This window comes from Tauraco erythrolophus, chromosome 7 (assembly GCF_009769465.1).
Source record: "Tauraco erythrolophus isolate bTauEry1 chromosome 7, bTauEry1.pri, whole genome shotgun sequence".
In the NCBI taxonomy this organism is placed as follows: domain Eukaryota; kingdom Metazoa; phylum Chordata; class Aves; order Musophagiformes; family Musophagidae; genus Tauraco; species Tauraco erythrolophus.
The window spans coordinates 3,086,369-3,100,489 of record NC_141471.1 but is presented as its reverse complement, the minus strand read 5'-3'; the positions used below and the strand labels follow the sequence as shown (position 1 = coordinate 3,100,489).

Here is a 14,121-nt window from a genome sequence, read left to right as displayed (position 1 = left end):
CATCCCAATGTTCTGGGATGCTTTGGGATGCCAGTTGCCCAGGATGGGGGTTCCTCCAGCGTGCCTCTGATCTCCCCCCTACTTCCTCATTGGATCCTTGGAGGGGATCCAGGATAGAGCATAAAGACATCCGTGCTGGAGGGGACACGATGGGATGTCCCTGCTCCCCACCATGAGCTGCCGCTCACCTTCTGCCGGGGTTCTGCCCAACCTCGAGCTCTTAGAGGTCCCTAAACCTCCCTTAGGACCCTGCAGGCATGGCTGACCCCCCGGCCGCTCTGCCCTGCAGCATCAGCAGGGCTCGGGGCATGCCGTCGTTCAAGCCTGCAATTAGCCCCGGGCTAATTACTCCTGCCAAGGCTAATTAACCCCGCCCCGAGCTCTGCAGCCTCCGCACCGCCCGTCCGGCAGCTGCTGGAAACGCGATTCAGGGCTGGAGCAGGGGGTGTGCGGGGGGGGAGAGGGGATGGGGAGACGGACAGCGACAGCAACAGCCCCTCCGGCGGGCATCCTCCTCCTCCTCCGTCGTGCTGCTACCCACTCGCGAGCATCCCCCGCGGGTGGGGGGAACCCGGGGGGCGCGACCCCTGCGGCGGCTCGGAATATTTGGAGGGAATAACTCGGCTTTTAGGCAGCGAGAAAAGGCGACTCGGTCACTCTCGGCTTCCGCGCCTGCATCGCAAAGCTTTTGCCGTGGGGGCTCATTTGAACTACTTTTTATTTTTAATTTTTTTTTTTTTTTTGGTCACTGAGTTTTTTAAGAGGGGGTGTCGTTGGAAGCGATGCGGGGTGACCCCCATCTTCCCCAGCGCTGGAGGAAACCCTTTTCCCGGTGGGAAGGGCTCTCTCCCGGGCTGGGCACAGCCCCGGGGGGTGCGGGGGTCGCCCCGCGGCCGCTCCCCGGTGCGGGGCCGCTGCGGACGGGCGCGCTGCCACCTCCCTGCGGTCGCCCTGCGGCGGGAGGGCACTCACGGAGGTGGCTTTCCAAAGCTTCTTTTTTCTCCTTTCCAATCTTTTCAATTTTCTTTTAATTTTTTTTTTTTTTTTTTTGAGGGGAGGAGTAAGGCCACCCCGCAAATGAGCCGGGATGGGGGAGAGACTTAACGGCCCCCGGTTGTGGCTGGGGACCCTGCGGTGGGCGAGGGGTGCTGGCGGGGGACCCCTCGGACGAATTTAACTCCTGATCGCTCCCGGGCTGCAAAGTCAGGTGCATCGGGGGGCTCCCAGCACAGCCCTCGCCCCCCCCCCAGCTCCGACCCACCGCGGGGCAGCAGCATCCTCACCCCCCTCCCCCTTTCCCCCGCCGCCCCCGCACCCCTGGCCGGGCGGTGGGAGAGGGCAGAGGTGACAAAAAGCCCTGGAGCTGCGGGAGAAGCGTGTGTGTCCCCCCCCCAGCCCCGCATCGCTCCCCGCTACTGACCTTGAGCCCCCGGGGCCGCGGGTGGAGGTGGGCGCGGGTGCGGGGATCCAGCGTCCGGTACCGCGACGGGAGTGGGGGCAGGATGGGGGGGGGGGGGGGGAAAGGGGTGTGGGGAGCGATGGAAGGTTTTGGGGGGCCGTCGACCTGCCCTACGGCATCTCTCAGCCCGGTTTGGGGGGAAGCGGGGGGGCGGGTGTATTTTTGGGCTGCCGTCCCCCACCTTGCCCCTGGAGGAAGTTTGGCCGGGAGTGGAGCGGAGCAGGCGGGAGGTATTTTTATTTTAGAGCAGCACTGCAGAGGGGGGCTGGTTCAGGAGCTGTCTGTCACGGCAGCTGCTGGAGAGGACCCGTGCTGGCTGCCAAAGCTCACCCCGGGCCAGGGAGCAAGGCCCGGGGGGTGGCCACGGGAGTCCCGGGACATGGCAACCCCCACGCAGGGACTGGGACCCTCACAGGGGTGTTCCAGTGCCCCACTTTGAGCCCTGCAAGGGAAGTTGTAGCCCCCGTCGCTTCGTGCAGGAGGGGAGGCAGCTATTGTTGTGTGGGGATGGGGAAACTGAGGCACGGAGCCAAAAGGTGCGATTGCTCCCTGGCTCGGGCAGTGTTTCGATCAGCGCAGGGTTCGGAGGTTGTGCCACCTCTACAAACCATCTTCAGGGTTTCCTTCTCTGCTTTCAACATCTGCAACCGAATCAGGGGATAGGAAGGGCTTGTAGTCTCCGTTATTATGGGATGTGCAAATACAAGTCAGCCAAGAATAAGTCAGCACAGCGTGAGACTCATCTCCATGTCCTGCACCAAGCTCTTTCTACCGAACCCCTGCGAGATCTGGGGAGAGCTCACGCTTGGGCTGATGTCCCCAAGCATCTCCTGGGCTGCCTGTAGGGTCAGGGGAGAGCAGCAAGGCAGACGACCTTGGATTTTATAAATACCTCCATGGGCTGTCTGCTTTGGGGTGAGATGAGCCATATTCTGGGCTCTGGAAGGAGGATCTCCAGGATGGGCACCCCTCAGGTCAGCCCAGCTTTGCCCTTGCACTGGAAATGAACCAAAAGGCTTTTTAGCAGCAGTTTTAACTCTTTGTGCACAGAGAGAGGCTCTCCGTAGAGAGCCTTGGCCATGGCTGTACGGCCAACACTTTAAGTGCCTAATGAGCCACTTCAGTTTGCAGGAGCTGGGGCAGGATTTGGCTGCCTGCCCCTTGGATGCCCCCGAGCCTTCGTCCTGCTGCCGCAGCTGGGTCTCTGCCAGGGGACTTCAGCCCTTGGCATAATTGACTGGGTGCTTAGAGGAGAAGTAATTAAGAGCACGGTGTAGATAAGCCCAGCCACGCAATTCGTCATGCTCGGAGGGCAGGGGTTTATGGCCAGCCACGGCCATACGTCAAGGAGGCTCAGCAGGAGGGAAAATTGTGTCCATCCCTCCTCGGCATTGGATGCAGACAGACATCAGCTCGCTGCGGTGGCAGGGTGGTATAGGAAGGCAACGAGCAAAGGGGCACCGAGGGACTGACAGGTCCCCGTCACCTTCCCTGGCTCCCAAACCCACTCACCCCCCATCCTGTTCCATGCAGAAACCAAAACCAGCCCCCAAATCCTTCTCTCCGAGCATCCATTGTGCGGCTGCAGGGCTGGAGGCGATGGGGATGTCTCATTTGGGGATGTGTGGGATGCTGGGTGTGCTCCAGCGAGTGGGGTCAGGAGGGTCCTGGCCCGATCCAGCTGCTCTCTCCAGGCATTGGCATCCAGAGAGTTTCAGGCCTATGATAGATTTTTATTTTCCCTGTATTTTTTTGAATCCTGAGTAATTTGTGATCTCGTTGGATTGAAAGCGCAACATAGGTGGAGGGCTGGGCGGTGTTTTTTCATGAGGCTCTGGGAACTGCGGTGATAAAAATCATTTAGCTTTAATTTATAGATATTATAAAAAGATTAGGGGGAAAAAAAAAACCCCGCTCTTGATTTCTAACATAATAAGATTTATTTTTAATGTGACCAGCTCGGGGGACGCCTCTGTGTTTTATTGCCCCAGTGCTGCTGCTTTATGACAAAGGGCTGTTTATGGCTTCGAGCTGATTTTAATGAGAGCTTTGGTCAAACATCTGGCGGGTGGCTGGAAGGTGGTGGGGTTCAGTGAAAGGCTCTCAGCTCCATCCCAGAGAGGCACAGCACAAACTGGAGATGTTTGATGGGGTCACCAAAGGAGCCTCCTCCAGGCTGCTTGCTCCTGCCTTACGCTGCTGTCTCCCTGCTGCTGGAGCAGCTCTTTTTGGGTTGAACTGGAAGGAGAGAGGGTTATAATAACCCACATGGATTGTTTTATACTGGCTTAGGTTGCCGCATCGAGTTCCCCGTGCAAACATGTCGCTGGGAACTTGCCAACCCCACCAGGACATCAGCAGGCACCTCCCTGCTAGCAGGACGGCTCAGGAGAGGGGGATGTGGGGGAATGCATCCATCCTTCCTTCCATCCATCCATGGTCACCCCCAGGACCCCTCTCAGCACCCCTGAAATGGCCCTGCCTGTCCCTCATGGCACACACCGACCCCACCAAAGCCCCTCTCTCCTCCCAGGACCTCCTGCTGCCCTTGGGGAAGGACTCTGAAGAAGGCTCCCACCCAGCACTTGGCAGAGACAACTCAGCATCAGCTCAAAGCCCACCACTTCACCTCCCCTTCTCATGATCCCCTCCCATTCCTGAAAAAATGTCCCAATTAGGTCAACGACGTGGTGGAATGACCCCCCTCTCCTCTTGCTGCCACCCCACAGATAACTATTCCAGCTGACAAATGAGCTGCTCTGAAGCCCAGGGCTTCACCCCCTGCCTGCAGATGGATTTCGGAGCTGTAAGTGGAGACGCGTGGGGATCGAGGTGACATTTGTGGAGCGAGGCTGCCCTGTCCCACGGGAGCAGCCGGCTCAGAGCTGGGCTGGGAGAGGACGGGGGGGAGAAACCCAATACCCCTCTTGGCTCACTCGTGGCTTAATTTAGAGCACGGGGGCTCTGCTAGAGTGTTTTTCCATTTAAAGCCCAACCTCATTCCTTTTGTCACGCACGGGGCGACGGCCCTGTGGCTTGCAGGGCAGCAGCAGCTGCTGGCTGTGGCTGCTGGAGGGGTTGGCAAGGCAATTTCCAACTTAGCTCTCCTTTGCCTCCAGCTTCCTCCTCGTTTCATCCACGTGAAGGAGAGAAATCCGTCTCCTCCTCACACCTCCATCCCGCTTCGGAGCCGTGGGGAGGGCACAAGCCACCCGCAGCTCCAATCCACGGCTCTAAACTGGAGCCGTTATGGTGGGATTGGCTCCGACCTGGTGGTTGATCCTCTGCCACTCCGCGAGCGGAGCCCAGGGGCAGGGAGGGCTCTCCCGCGTCGACACCGTCTGTTTTCAACCACACTAATGCAACTTAATTCACGTTACAGCCAGTTTGGAAAGCGGCGCTCCGGCGGTGCCTGCTCACAAGGCTGAAAGGAAACCAGTGACAATTCATCAAAGGTCATTTATTCCCAGCGGTTCAGCTGGACTTTTAAAATCCAATGCATCCGTCAGGCACTTTCTGGTTGCTTTGTGCAAGTGCTCTGCCCAGCTCCAGGGTAGGAGACAACCTTTGGCTCAGCCAAAGTTTGGAAAATTCGTAATTTGGCATAAATGAGCTAAAAGCTGGCTGAACCCTCCTGAAGAGTGTCCACAGCCTCAAATACTTCCAGCACAATTAACCTTACCCTGTTTCTTGCAGCTTAAACATATCCACCAGCCTGTGCCAGCGATGCCGAGCCCTGTCACGCTGGCGTGTCACCACCACTAGCTAGAACGAGACCAAAAAAACTCAGAGCTTATCAAAAACCAGCCTGTGACACGACTTTACACCGGATGAAGGCTGTTCCAGCAAGGAAACTCCGGGTACTCACACTGCTTCAATCTGGTGGAGAAAGGCATTAACCATGACCAGCTGCAAACTGAAGCCAGATAAATTCAAATGAGAATCACACGATTTTAACAGGCTGGTACTTATCCATGAGGACAAACTTCCAAGGAGAAGTAGGGGGTTGCCAAGGCTTTGGATCAAGCCCAGCTCCATCTCTAAAGGAAATGTTGTCGCTCAAACGGCACGTCAAGCGAGCTGGAGAGATTCTGTGGCTGAGGACCAGTGGTGAGGAGTTTTTGCAGGCAGTGAGAAAAATATTTTCACTGTTTTTATTCTCTGGGCGATGGGTTGGGGGCCATGGGGCTGCTGCTTCCAAGATCTGTCAGGGTTTCTTATGTTCAGCAACAAAACAACATGTGCTGCAAGAAAATTGTAGATGCCCCAACCCTGGAAGTGTTCAAGGCCGGGTTGGATGAGGCTTTGGGCAACCTGGTGTAGCGGAGGGTGTCCCTGCCCATGGCAGGGGGGTTGGAACTAGATGATGTTTGAGGTCCCTTCCAACCCAAACCATTCTGTGATTCTATGATTTTAAAATCCATCTCATTCCTTGAAAACTGGGAATCCGTTGCTGCAAGAGTCAGCACAGGGGGAATTGGAAGGGGATCACTCTGTGGGAGTGCAGAGGGAACTTATTTCAAAACTAAAGTAAAAACTGAGAAGATCTGGACAATTTGGCCTGTGTTCAGACCCCCCCACTGCTCTGCGATGGGAGACAGATTGCACATTTCCATGAGAAACTGTTACAGGTATGGGCTCTCTAAATAAACTATTTTATAGTGTCTTAGTTCCTTCTTGGTCAAGGCATCCGGTGGTGCTCTGTGCGTGTTTGTGCAGGGAAAAAAAACGAGGAAATGCTTCTGTGCAACCCCAAACAAGCATATGTTCAAAGAAAGGGGTGCTGCAGCACTTGAGATGAGGTTTGCACCACGTGAGCCATACGTGTTCTGTCGCACACAGCACTCCCGCCTTATCTGCAGCTCATGGCTTGACTCACGGCCACCCCGGGCAGGATTTGGCTGGAGAGTGGTGGGATCTTCACCGCTGTGTCACGGGACAGGATGAACGCTGACTGTGTATTAGAAAGGACGTTGGATTGCCTCTCCTGTACCAGTGAAAATATTACTGGTTCACACTTCTGCCTAAGCGAAATCGGAATCTCCAGCTGCAAGCTACCGGCTTGAATTTAGCAGCCACCACATAGTGGGATCTCCACACCTCTTGTCACAGCTCAGGCAGCTTTTCGGAGTGATCCTCCCACTACTGCAGGTCCTGAAAACATCTGTCAGAGGTAGGCTGAATTCTTCTCTTTGGTCTGCTCGCTGTAGCCCATGCTACATGATCATCAGGATGGGGTTGGACAGAAACAAACCACAGCTTGCTTGGACGAGTCTGTCTCTTGATCCAGGATTTACGATTCCTCAAGTTGTCGGGAGGATTGAGGGGTTGCGAGATGCCTTTTCCCCTGGCAAGGTGAGCAGGAGGAATCTGGCAATAAGCTGTTTTGGTCCTGCTTTTTTCAAGCAAGAAAGACATCTGACAGCTTTGCTGAGCTATAGGGCTCTTAACAGGGAGGGTTAAATCTCGGGCGCTGAGCTCACCCTCAGCTCCGTGACCTCCTCCATCAGGGACTCCATGGACTATTTGAAGAGAGACATCTCTGAACCTAATCAGGAAAACCACACCACCCTCACCACCTCTCTGAGTAACTCCCACTCTGCTCTCTTTTTCCCTTTGCCTTATCTCAGCACAAGTGGAGTCAGGACACAGTCCCAGTGCCAGGAGCAGCCATTTGCCTGTCCGCAAACCCACTGGTGGTGGCTGGGGTTAAAGTCTGCCAAACTTCACAGTCGCAAAGAGAGGCTGACAAAGCAAAGCAGAAAAAAAGAAGAGCTTTCAAGACTTTCAACCGAGAAACAAAGCGGCACTGTACAAAAATGACCAGCTCTCCGTTTGCTTGTAATCCCCCAGGCTGGCTCGCTGCATGTTAATGCCTTATTAGCTTGCACTTGGTGCTCTCACCGTCCTGCAAGAGGAAAGGACGGAGATGCAAAGGTTTTCAGCATCTCCAAAAGTCCCTCCACTACTGCAGTGAGAACCTGCCTGCCTTTCCGTAGCATTTCTTCCTAGCGAGAAAAAGAGCTGCCTGAAGGATGAACGCAGAGACGCTGAAATAGGGAATTCGTAACCAGGATGGCAAGTTTGGTATGGAATGAGTTGAATTTTAGGTCTGGCTGGTTGCAGGGGTAATCTGCAGAGCCTACCTTTTCAGTGGGAACTCACACTGAGTTTCAGAAAACTCTGCTGCCAATATGTTCAAGGAAAGAAACAGGTTGGAATGGTGAGTGGAGCCCTCCCAAAGTTCACTTGCAGATATTCACAGGACAGGCCAATCCAATCCCCCAGCACCTAAGAACTACAGAAAGCCTGAGACAGACAGGTATCAGAGAAAAACAGAACTCCTTTTTTTCCTGGCATGACTTTGGGAGAGGGCTGGCATAACTTTGGTATAGTGAATTCCTTCATGAGCTGATAAAGGCAGCAGCGTATTGAATATCAAGCCCTCTCTTGGAAAATTCTGCTGAAACTAGGGAGGTTTTGCCCAAAGTCACACTGCAGAGTTGCAGCTTCCCAAGCTGCACCAACCTACGGCGTGTGCGGTCTGAGCACCAGCTGGGTGCAAACTCTTACAGACAGAATTTGCTGACACGTAAAACCTTCACTTTTTTTTTTTTTTTTTTTGTATTTCATCTCCATTTCTCATCCTCTTCTGCAAATGCTCAAGAAATGACATGATCTGAGGCTGCAAAACTACACTGCCACTGTGTTTCAATTCCTGGGCACGATGCCTGGGCTCTCTCCCTGCTCTGCAGCCCGAAGGACTCTGAATATCTCGCTTAACTCTTCTCTTGTTTCCGCTGCCGAATGGCCTGTAAAAAGATATCCTTCACTTGATCCATTGTGTCTTGATAGAGTTTAAAGTCTTCCTCTTTTTTTCTCACAGTAGTCTCCAAAGCAGCCTTCAGAGCTTCGTTCTCATCCAGCTGGATCACAAGCCTATGAGGAAACAAAAGGAAAACTTTTCATGTGAGCTGTGGAGCTTCAAAGCAAGTTAGAACAGTGCTTCAGCTCTGGGGAAGGAAACTCTGAAACACATGCTCTCCAGTGATTTTATGACAGGCATGAGAAAGAGCAGATTCAACACTTGTTCCTTCTCTCTTTGAGATAGAAAAGAGTATTAGATGACCAAGATACTTTTCAGACCTGCTTTGTTAAAGATTCTAATTTTATTTTCACTAATAAGCTTGCAATCAATGCATAAGGAAAGAAAAAGAGAAAACAAAAAGGTGTCTTATTTGCATGTGGTTTGTGTTGCTTAACATTTCTGGGTATTTGTATAATTATTAGGAAATTTGTGTAAGAATGACATAGACAAGGTCAAACCAGAGGATCTGTGATTTCTACAGTTTGTTAGGTTTTATCTGCTGAGCAGTGGGTGCAGGTGGAGAAGGACTTTTTACAAGGGCATGTAGTGATAGGACAAGGGGCAATGGCTTTAAACTGAAAGAGGGGAGATTTAGATTGGATATAAGAAAAAAAATTTTCACTCTGAAGGTGGTGAGGCTCTGGAACAGGTTTCCCAGAGAAGCAGTGGCTGCCCCATCCCTGGCAGTGTTCAAGGCCAGGTTGGATGAGGCTTTGGGCAACCTGGTGTAGTGGAGGGTGTCCCTGCCCATGGCAGGGGGGTTGGAACTGGATGATCTTTGAGGTCCCTTCCAACTCAAACCATTCCCTGACTCTATGACTCTATGAAAAAGACAGCAATGAACTTCAGCTACTGTGAGTAAGACAGCGTGGAGGAAGGGAAACTCTACCTTGTGCTCAGCTCCTCTATCTGCGATTCCAGAGGCAACTTGGAGCGCTGGGCTGCAGAGAGCTCCTTCCTACCACTCACATTCAAGGTGAGTCTTGAGTGACTCGCAGACGGGCCTGTAGGTTTAATCACAAAGTGGACTTTTAGTAAAACAACCAACTATTTTCACTTGGTAGCACACTGAGTAAGTCTCAGGAAACAGTAAATAAATATTAAGGAATCTGCTAAGTTCTATGTATATACGTGAAGATCTTGTAAATATATAGGACAGACTTTTATTTTAATCTCCTTTCAGCAAAATGAAAATATGGTGAGTTTGCATTTCAGGGCTTTACAAAGCTGTTTCAGTGTGTGCCACACACAAACTTTATCGCAGGCATTCAGGAAGCAACAGTTGTCATAATCTGAAGTGAAACACAATGACAAGATAAACATCAAATATCTCCAAATAAGGAAATTTGGTATTAAAACACTAAATCCTCATCATGTGGAATATCTGAAAGAACCTGGTCAGAGAGTATTGGACTCTGACAAAAACATGTGAGAAGAAAAGGCTATGTTGTATAACCAAGAAATGCTTTTGATCTCGAGGTTGTGTTTTACAGGACTGAGGAAAACCTGCTGTTACTTACCTGATCCCCTCTGGGATTATTCTTTGCTAATTAGAAATTTGGAGAAGATAGAAAAAAACCTGAAAAGCACGAATAATTTTAAAACACGACTGGGTTGTTTCTAGCTACTCAGCATCATTATCTACTTCCCTTGAATTGAACAGACTAGAAACATCAGATTAGCAATTAGATCAGCTCTCGCCAATTTTGCACTTTCAGAAAGAAAAGAAAATATTATGTTAATTAGTGGGTTCTCTAGTCTCTGTTTTATATTCAAGCTTTTCATTCCTTCTTATTTCCTCAACTATCTGGCATGAAAGCATTTGGATAACCTACATGCTCTGCTGAAGAGGTATATTACAGACTTGTAGACTCGTTTCTTGTAGAAACTCCAGAGATTTTTGGCACATCACAAGGGGCTGAGCTCTCTTCAAAGAAGGGAGGTGAAATAGATTGTTACTTACTTGTCTTATGGACTTAGAAAGGATTTCTTCTGATTAGTCTTACTGCCAATCCTCTTCTTCATTTGCTTTTAGTCTTTAAGCAGGCAAGACTAATGAAATAACTATTTAGCAAGAAGGAACCTGTCAACACGGTGAAGAACAACCTGCTTCGTTTGGCTATGAAATGCCAATGATGTCCCAGAGGTGAGTTACCAAACTGTTACTACAGCACAACGACTTGACCAAAAAGGGCTCAGGACCTGGAGAGTTTATCACTGTACCTCTTTGAGGTCGCAAGGAAAATGTAAGTGGAGCACATGTATGATAACAGAGCAAACACATGGACACTTTACACTACCAGCTTGTAGAAAAGTCTAAGCACTCAAAAATTCCGTTAAATTATCCTCCAGAAGACAGCACCAAAACGTTCCCATACTATTTAAGGCATGGAGCCAGTAAAAAGTGTACCATCGAGAGCTGTATTCCCACAACTCTCACCTGGCTACTACCCATCCTTACACACACACGAATTTCTTCCTCTGGGCACCTGCAGAACTATGTAAGGGCTTCAAAGCCTCTCACCTCTAAACTCTCCTGGGAATCACAAACAGCATCCCATGATACCACTTCTGTGAGGCCCAGCCCCCCTCTCCTATCAAGATGAATGTCCTATATTTTAAAGGCCAAAAGTTGCAGCACTTTGTTTCTAAGCACTAGTTTTCTATTACTATCTAAGTTTTTCTGCAGTACATTTTCTGCTGTCAGGCTCTCGGTTAATACAGGTAAGACAGCTCTAAAAAAATCAGTGCTCACAGAAAAACACATGAGAATGAGTCAGTGTTGGCTGGAGCCCTTTCTAAGGACAGGACAGTTCTGCTCTAAGGAAAGAATCTGTATTTTACAGAGGGGAGTGGGTTTCAAGCAATCATTCAGTCCCCATTCAGGATAAAGTCTCCTCTGAATCCTGGTTCCTCGTATCTAATTCTCTCTATATGCTGGGTGGGTGAATGGCAGCGCTTCCTTTGAGGTCCTGAACACTGTGTAAATGTTACAACTGGAGATCCCAGCTCTCCTGCATGAATCAAGATCACAGTGAACAACAACATGTGATTATCACCTGGAATACTGTGTTTAGCTCTGGAGTCCCCAACAAAAGAACGACATGGAGCTACTGGAACAAGTCCAGAGGAGGGCAACAAAGATGATCCGAGGGCTGGAGCACCTCTGCTATGAAGACAGGCTGAGAGAGTTGGGGCTGTTCAGCCTGGAGAAGAGAAGGCTCCGGGGTGATCTTATAGCAGCTTTCCAGTACCTAAAAGGGGCCTACAGGAAAGCTGGAGAGGGACTTTTTACAAGGGCATGTAGTGATGGGACAAGGGGCAATGGCTTTAAACTGAAAGAGGGGAGATTTAGATTAGATATAAGAAAGAAATTTTTCACTCAGAGGGTGGTGAGGCAGTGGAACAGGTTGCCCAGAGAAGTTGTGGCTGCCCCATCCCTGGCAGTGTTCAAGGCCAGGTTGGATGAGGCTTTGGGCAACCTGGTGTAGTGGAGGGTTTCCCTGCCCATGGCAGGGGGGTTGGTACTGGATGATCTTTAAGGTCCCTTCCAACCCAAACCATTCTATGATTCTATGATTACTTGCACCACAGTCCTGCTTCAGAGAGATTGTATTGCCAAACACGAATATGAACAAGAGCACTATAATGGGAGATGCAAAGAAATGCAATGCAGTTACAGCAGCGTTTCTTACCTCAGTCTGACCCACACCTAAGGAGGAACAAGACACCAGTACAGGTGGAAATGGAGGTGACTGCTTATACAGGTCACAGGTGCTCAGTAGAGATCAGCTCTAAGAGGCTGATGAGGCAGCACTAGTACACGCCGTAGTCATGATGGAAAGCCACGCCACGCATCTGCTGAGCTGCAGGGCAGCCCCACTACAGCCCAAGATCATGTGTTTCAGCGTGGGGAAGGCCAAGAGCTCATACAAGGTCTCTGATGAGGCTTGTGATCTCTCTCATCACCGTAACTCAACCTGACGCCATCCCAGTATTTGCCAAATTGAAATTCCCGTTCCTACTGTTCATCTCCTGGCATTTAAAATCTTTTTACTTTATGAAAATACACATAAAAAGGGAAACCACTGGAAAAGCTTCCTTAAGAATATGTGTCATTTTATTGGTTTAGACACTTTACAGAATCAGAGTCCTTAAGCAATAAAAGGATCTGATCAGGGAAATAAAAATTTAACATCCACCATGAATTCTTCTCCTTTAACTATGCTAGTGAGGCTTTCATATTTATAGCAGGAGATTATCATGTTCATGGGATAATAAATTACACCAGATCTAATTACTTCATCACCAGCAATAGTTTTTCATAGACACTGACAGGCCTTAAATTGGGATGCGTCCTTTAATTCTGCTCTTAACCTTCAGATGAATCTCTCAGGCAGAAGAGCAAAGAGAACATGGCTGTGGGCATGGTGGTGACACAGAGCAGTGTCAAGTTTTTTCTGTAGACTGTCATCCCATGAAAACAACACACTGCAGAAGTCCTGGTCCCACTTAAATCTGTGGCAAAATCCTGTTGAATTAAGTGGGGCCAGGATTTTATCTTCTGTAATGGTCCACTGGTCCGAGTAGGTCCAAATCGCATGTGTAAGGTCAAGAACTTGTGTAGGTTTGACAGCTGAAAGTCCAAACGTTGCTGTCTATGAACCACAGAGGTGGGATGGGGGACACAGTTGTAGATAACTATCCTACAACCACCTCACCTGTTTTGCTCCTCAGGGGAGGTTTCTGTGCACTTGTGTTCCTCCCTGGATCCGTCCGCAGTTTTTCAAGCTGCTGTTCCAAAAGGATACATTGCTGCCGCTCTTCCTGAAGCCTCTTCTCAGCTTCCATGACTTTGTCGCTGCCTTCTTCCACTCTGATAGGCAAAAAATAAGGAAGTTCATCTTATTTATGTCATGACTATTAAGGATCAGTCAGTCCTGATACTGAATCCTCCTTCATGCTGCATAGCTCCCAACAGAGGAGAAAGGAGAATTTTCCATATACCTGAAGGCAGAAATCCCAGTGCAATTGATCCAGATGACATCCTCCAAATTTGCAAAACAGAATTAACTAATGAGTACAGTTGGAAATAGCGGGTTCATTAATGGAAGTTGCCTAGATCCCTTAACACTGCCTATTTGAGGGAATTTATCACTCAGATGAGCAGGAAAACTGCAGATTCCTGAAGAGAGATCTTTTATCACAGGAATAATAAACTACTTTTTTTTTTTTTAAACACACTGGGAAAATTTGGAAGGAAAATAGTTTATAAAAACACTGCCTAGCATTTAGCTGTTGTGCGTCAGTTATCTGCAAGTAAGAAAAGAAACTGGATGTTGCTTTTAATAAACTTGGCCATGAGACACTACCGTGGAAGGAAGCGAGTGGAAAAGAAAGTGATGGTTCACTCTGCAGTACCCTACGGAAGAGCAAAGTGCCTCTTTATTCACCCCAAACAACATTCTAGAAAATTAACTAAAAAAAAAATCTGATGTGCACCCACAGATGCAGTCATGGTCCATCTCATGGGGGGCAGCACCTGATACCAAATGATTTAAAGAAGTTTAAAGCTAGAGAGAAACCTGAAGTGACTCACTGTATTGTATAGTGCAGAATAAAAGGATTTCCTTAGTGCAGAATAAAAGAATATCCTTCTTGACCCCACGGGTGATAGCTGATTACTCCCTGAATCAAGAGACTTGATTAGTCTTATTTCCCTCCTAGCTGGCATAACCAAAAAAAATTACAACTATAATAAAATTATATCACTGCCTTAAAAATCTAGCTACAG

The 14,121-nt window shown here is 49.5% G+C and overlaps 1 protein-coding gene across 2 annotated transcripts in view; it reads right to left on the bottom strand.

Annotated features, from left to right (window-relative positions):
• Positions 1–8,238: 8,238 nt before the first annotated feature.
• The window catches only part of CCDC13 (coiled-coil domain containing 13), a 31,986-nt gene continuing 26,103 nt past the window's right edge, over positions 8,239–14,121 (bottom strand). For both annotated transcript variants that reach the window (XM_086614775.1, XM_009982883.2), the window contains 3 exons: positions 13,049–13,203; positions 9,217–9,331; positions 8,239–8,398 (listed from right to left, as the gene is read on the bottom strand). In XM_086614775.1, coding sequence (XP_086470901.1) covers positions 8,239–8,398; positions 9,217–9,331; positions 13,049–13,203 — 430 coding nt within the window. The remainder of the gene's footprint in view (positions 8,399–9,216; positions 9,332–13,048; positions 13,204–14,121) is intronic.